The 6,000-nt window shown below is 38.1% G+C and overlaps 1 protein-coding gene across 3 annotated transcripts in view; it reads right to left on the bottom strand.

Moving 5' to 3' along the window:
- DACH2 (dachshund family transcription factor 2) overlaps window positions 1-6,000 on the bottom strand; it is a 642,364-nt gene that overhangs the window by 262,375 nt on the left and 373,989 nt on the right. The window contains exon 3 of one of the 3 annotated variants that reach the window (XM_019521374.1): window positions 81-152. The exons of the other annotated variants lie outside the window; for them this stretch is intronic. Coding sequence (XP_019376919.1) covers window positions 81-152 — 72 coding nt within the window. The remainder of the gene's footprint in view (window positions 1-80; window positions 153-6,000) is intronic. 3 annotated transcript variants of the gene reach the window in all.

Genomic DNA, 6,000 nt, shown 5'->3' on the forward strand with positions numbered 1-6,000 from the left:
ACAAAACAACAGGCAAACAGTTTAAAACTAAAGCCAAATATAATCAGTCATTCACATGAAATATAAATAGTAGTAAACACCTTGGATTTGAAGAGTCTTGAGCTTTGCAAACTTTATCTGGGTTTCATCAGGAAAAAACAAAGTTCTTAAATCTGGAAAAAAAACACACTGTTAAAAGCACTTATATGTTAATAAAACTGAATTTCATCTACTAAAACACAACTTTTAAGTGTACACGTACAAACTGACTGGAGAAAGTGACAATCAACATTTAAAAATCTCTGGAGATGCTAATGAATGACATAGATGTGTTTTCATCTGATCATCTGTACAAGAGATATTGTGTCCATATGATGTGGTTCCCACAGGTGTTTTACACTGAGTTCTGTCCCAAGATGGAAGCCTCCAAAGACAAGATCATTACTCAAAAATGCACATGTTCTCCAAGGACAGATCGCAAAGGTGCAGTGTCATATGACTGTTTACCTCCTCAAAGTGACATCTGGGCATCTGTACCACTAAACAAGACTCACCGTGACTGATAATCACAACATGAAACCAATATACTACAAACTTAGCTTGGTACCAGCACTGTTGCGTCTGAGTCAGGAATGCTGTAAAAATTCAATGATGCCTTTAAATTCTAATGGTTTCAAGCTGCTGTAAACTTCTGCAGCAATCAAAAATAATCTGTCATGGGACTGAGGGGTATGAACATCATGTCATAGCCACTCTGCTGTTAGATTTATTGGAGGGTAAAGCATGTCATTTATGCATCAACTCACAGGAGAAAAAAGCAATCCCTATGAAGTTAATCTAATAATAGACTGGAAAGCAATGATTACTGTTTCATGTGCACTAGCTATTTGTAGCAGTGGTTGGCCTAATTCAGCAGGCCTTGCTTGTCAGAGCCCTGGGATTAACAAGTGTTTATATGATAACCTGTTGGGAAACATCAAGAAATGGTTTAATGGGGAACAAAAGTCCTCCTTTTTTTAATACTGTGCATCTGCTGAAACCTCCTCTTTCTCTAACTACTGTTAGAAAGCTTACTGGAACAGACTTATTCTGAATATAAAACAAATGCTGAGAAATTATAGTTTTAAGAAATTGATACTATGATGAAAATCTATGATGAATATATAATTCTTCAGCCTTTATTCAAGCAAAACTTCCAGGAAAGTGAGTCGGGAGATTTACCTGAGAAATGACTGCAGGATGAAGCCCACTGTAACATAACATTGTATGCAGATCCTTCTATTTATAAAAACAGCTTACAAAAATGATCAATTGACTCTCTCTCAGAATAAACCAGTATTTTTAACCCAATTTTATAGAAGGTGAAGGAAAGAATGAAAAATGTTTTAATTAAGAAAAATGTCACAAACAGAACAGTGACAGCCAGGAGAGGAATGAAAAACTTTGCTCCCAAACTCACACTCACTTAATGAAAAATGCAGCTTTCCCCAACGTGGTATTCTTAAATAGTTACCAATTCTGAAAACAAATTGTACAAAACTTTCCAATACTTGAATTGTATCTATACCCTAATGACAAACAACCAGAAAAAGTTTGGCTTCCATTTCACTACATTCATTAAAAAAAAAAATCAAGATTAAGTGGGAAAGGAGAGTGGTATTTTCTCTTGCATATGGTCATGTTATTCAGTGAGAATGATTTGTATGGAAACTACAGAAAAATAAGACTTTTTTTGTCCCCCCTCATCACGTAACTCATTTTCTTAGATGCATTAAAATGCTCAGCGTGAAGTGAAACGAACCTGCCAAAATGTGTGTGCATGCATATGTGTGTGTACGTGATGGCTAGTTGATGGCAGAAAATTAACTACACCAGATGCCCTCTTTTCCATAGTCACATTGTTACATTCATTTTCTCTGCAATAAAATTATATAAAAGACAAGAAGTAGATGAAAACAGCAGTCCAGGGGGACTAAAATTTATAGTAAAAATACTCAGTGATACTCAAAGCAACATTAATATTTGCTAGTTTATTTGTATCAGACTGACCACAAAGCACTGGCAATCATGGCAACAAGTTAGTATGCTGCTAGTAGTGCCGCCTTGTGCATCCAGATCAATAGGAGCACGATGAAACATTCCCTCTCTGGATCCAGTCAGGCAGTGAAAGGGTTGGGACTGATGATTTGTGTGGATTTCCAACCTATGAATGTAAATCAGGAAGCACTCTCTTCTCTTCTAGCCAGGCATTCCCCTCTCTCTTGATCCTATACAAAAAAGAAGCACTAGCTTCTTTTGTCCTTCTTCAGCTAAGCTAACTAATCTTCTCTTTTACCTTCTCATTTGCCATACAATTTCCAGCCCACTTCTTTGTAAGAAAGAGTGTTCAAGCCTTCAAGCCAAAGTGGTTGAAATGTGACCAATTCTATGTTAGCATCACTAGATCTTGTCATCCAAATATTGTACCTACCAAAAGTCAATAGTCTAGAAACAGGAATCCTGAATTAATCCCCTGCTAATTATAACAGTGAAGGGAAGTTTGGAGGAGTTCTCTTTTTTCCCCCCTCTAGAATCAGAGGGGGTAGGGGTTAAAATATTAATGGAAAATATTTATTAAAATTTGTGTTAGAAATCTAAGACATTATTTATTCAGATAACATATGGGTTATATGGACAATTTAAATAGAGTTATTTTTACTAGTAGAAAGGAATGCAGGAGAGTCGTATTACTACATAATATAGCTATTAGCTAATAAATATTTTGGATTCATGTCAATGATTTGAGGTAACTCAAAACAATTGTACAAATATACACCTATTTATTTATCAGTGGTAATATCTGGGACTGCAAAAAGCCAGTACTGGTCAGCAATATCAATATACAGCATCAGCTGGCTATGCTCTAAGAATCTAACACCAAAATTCCCCAAGTCTGTTAAAATTAAGATTAAGCAACAATGCATGTCAGGGTAGAGAAAGCTAAATTTTTAATATTGGATTTAGCTTGGAAACCCAGGGGAAAATAGTTGGACTCCTTGTAGACAGCATAGTCCTATGAAAAACAGTCATAAGCCTGATACATTTAAGTTATATTAGTTTCAATAGCTGACAAAAAGACAACATTTGGGGCCTTGTTCAGCAACCAAAAAGAGTTGCACATTAGAGGTGTTTTTTGTTTGTGTTTTAATTGGAGTAAAAGGAACAGGTGTAGTTGGACTCGTTTGTACACATATTGCAATATGGAAAAAGTTGCAGTGAAAAAATCAAATGCAAGTGTAAACAATCCTATTCTTTTTCCCCTTGTGCATACCCCAGAAAGGATGTATGTTGTTTAACAGGTCTATGTGAGGAAGATTGTATCATTCCCTCAAGATTCATTGCATTTAAAATCAGAATTCATGGTAGCCTAGGAAAGCCACTAAGATTGCAAAGAGGGGAAATGTTGATTTAACCAGATAAAATTATTACAATGACTCCACAACCAAACCTTCTTATCTTGACACATGAAAAACTAAATTCTGAGATGTCAAACAAGATATGAACAAAAGTGTCATTTTGCACGGAGCTGCCTAGCAAAAATGCACATGTAACATATGACTGATAATGCCAGGTAGTGCAGCTCACCCATTTCTTTAAGTGCCCCCTAATCTTATTAAACTGAAAGTAAAGCCAGAATAAATGCTTTAGCAAAAAAACATGCAGCAACTCAGTTGCCATATACCAGACTAAATAATATGGCATTACAATAAAATATAGATAGTAAATCATAAAACAGAATGGTATTATAGTATTTTGTAAACTATTAGATGCATCACTTGGCATCTAAAATAGAGCAGAGCTTACTGTTGGAATAACACTATGGCCCCCTCTACACATTACTTTTGTGCAATTAATTGGTTAAGTGTACAATTACCTTGAGACCACCTACACATGCAAAGTACCCATCATGCCATAAAAAGTTCCAGCCAGCTACCAAGTCAGATCTCAAAACTATGTACTAACTTTATAGCTGGTTGCCACGCAGCTTTAATTTGCACCATACCCAGCCAGGGCTGGTAGTCCTGCAGCTGAGGGACACTCAGCCTCAGTAGCTGCTGACTCTCAGCCTCAGCAGCACTCTGTAGCTGCCAAGATCCAGAATCCAGAATATGGGTCCTGGCACTGTGTGTCCTGGTTTCACACACCCTGAGGCTGGAGGATGGCATTCGCTGCAGTCTGCTAGCCCTCAGGAATGTATGAAACCCCAGGGCTGGGAGATCACAGCTGCTGTGGTCTGCCAGCCTCTGGGGTGCATGACATCCTTGGGACTGGAAAACCACAGAAGCTGCAATCTTCCAGTCCCAGAGGTTTCATTTATCCCCTGGGGCTGGGAGATCACAGCAGCTGTATCCCCCAGCCACCGGGTGCATGGGGCTCACAGAGCTGGGAGCACCTCACCACTAAGGGGGCTCCTAGATGCAGGAGCTTGCTTCTTGCTGGTAAAGGGAGAGCTTGGGATTGAGCTGCCTCTGCACCAACAATAAGGCATGATGGGATCTAATGTGTGATCCCACAATCATCCTTCTGCCAGCATGTGTAGCATAGCAGGAGATGCGATTGCATGGATCATGCATTAGATCCCACTGCACCTTTACTTGCATGTGTAGATGGGCCCTAAGAGTAATAGTCAGAAGTGCAAGATAAAATATATCTTGATAGCTCCATGACTATTATTAACATTAGAACTATGACATAAATATGCTGTATGCAATTGCTCCTTTATTAATATTACTAGCTAGTTTTTGGTAGTCATAGTAGAAATGAGTCTTCAGGAGAGATCTAAATGTGAAACAGCATGCCTCTTGAAGCCCAGCTCTATATGTATACAGAGGTGCTTGAAATACAAGCAAAGATGTAGCAGACAAACAGGATGTCATGGTGGGCATCACTAGCAGGGCAGGAAAGATGAGAGGTGAGATAAAAAGTAAGGGCAAATAAATAAGAGGAATAATAGAATAATACAGAGCCTTGAAGAGAAGAAAAAGTTTGAGTAGGATGCAATGGCAAATGGAAGCCAAATAAAATGAGTTAAAAAGGTGATAGCATGATTATATAATTGGGCAAACAAACTGATCTCAGCTGGCATTCTTACGTTCAAAGGATAACTAAAAAAATGTATACCCAAATTTGCATTAGAATTAGGATTTTTGGATAAACAGCATCTTTGACAGCCAAATACATAGAGCTTTAACAAGCAGTTTTCCTGACGCAAATTATTAAGAAGAAACATTTGCCCATACTTCCAGATGATTACCCTTAGTTACTAGAAATGTTTTCAACCAGGAAGGCTGACCTAAATTTTGGTCCCACTTCTATAATAGGTTTTTGCATAGGGAGAGATTGGTGGCAAAAAAAAAAAAAAATCAGTCTGAAATTGACAAACGTTTGCCAGTTACAGACACAGACTGCTAATCTAGATTTCTATACTGCCTAAATTATACTGATGAATTTCAAATATACACCAATGGTGTTATAATGAACAGAAAAAATGTACTTATAAGCATGAAAAAGAAACTAAATGGAAACCCCTACAAACATCATTGGAAGACTGCACTGAGTTAATGAAGCTGAAAAACTGGGTTGTACAGAGCACAATTAATATGCTGTCCTTTCCATAAATTTCATATAGGTGCTTCCTCAGTAGCTCCATGGGACCAGCAAAAGATAATCTCACACTGCCAGCAAAGCATCCACCTTGATCACATCTGATCCTCCCTTTTCCTCTTCCTCCTGGAGACTCTGCTTGCCTTTAAGACTTCTGCTCTCTTCCTCTACTCATCTGCACAGAACATATTCCAGCTCGAAGTACTGGATCAACATGAGTGAAAGCTGTGCAGCCACTTTCACCCTGAATGGGGTTACCATATGTCCAGGTTTTTTCGGACATATCCTCTTTTTGGGTCCTCCAATATCTGTCCAGGTTGGGGGGGGGGGGTTGTTTTTTTTTTTAATTATGTCCAATTGCCCGGGTTTTGCTTTTTT

This window comes from Gavialis gangeticus, unplaced genomic scaffold (genome assembly GCF_001723915.1).
Source record: "Gavialis gangeticus isolate Ggan-Ray unplaced genomic scaffold, GavGan_comp1, whole genome shotgun sequence".
In the NCBI taxonomy this organism is placed as follows: Eukaryota; Metazoa; Chordata; order Crocodylia; family Gavialidae; genus Gavialis; species Gavialis gangeticus.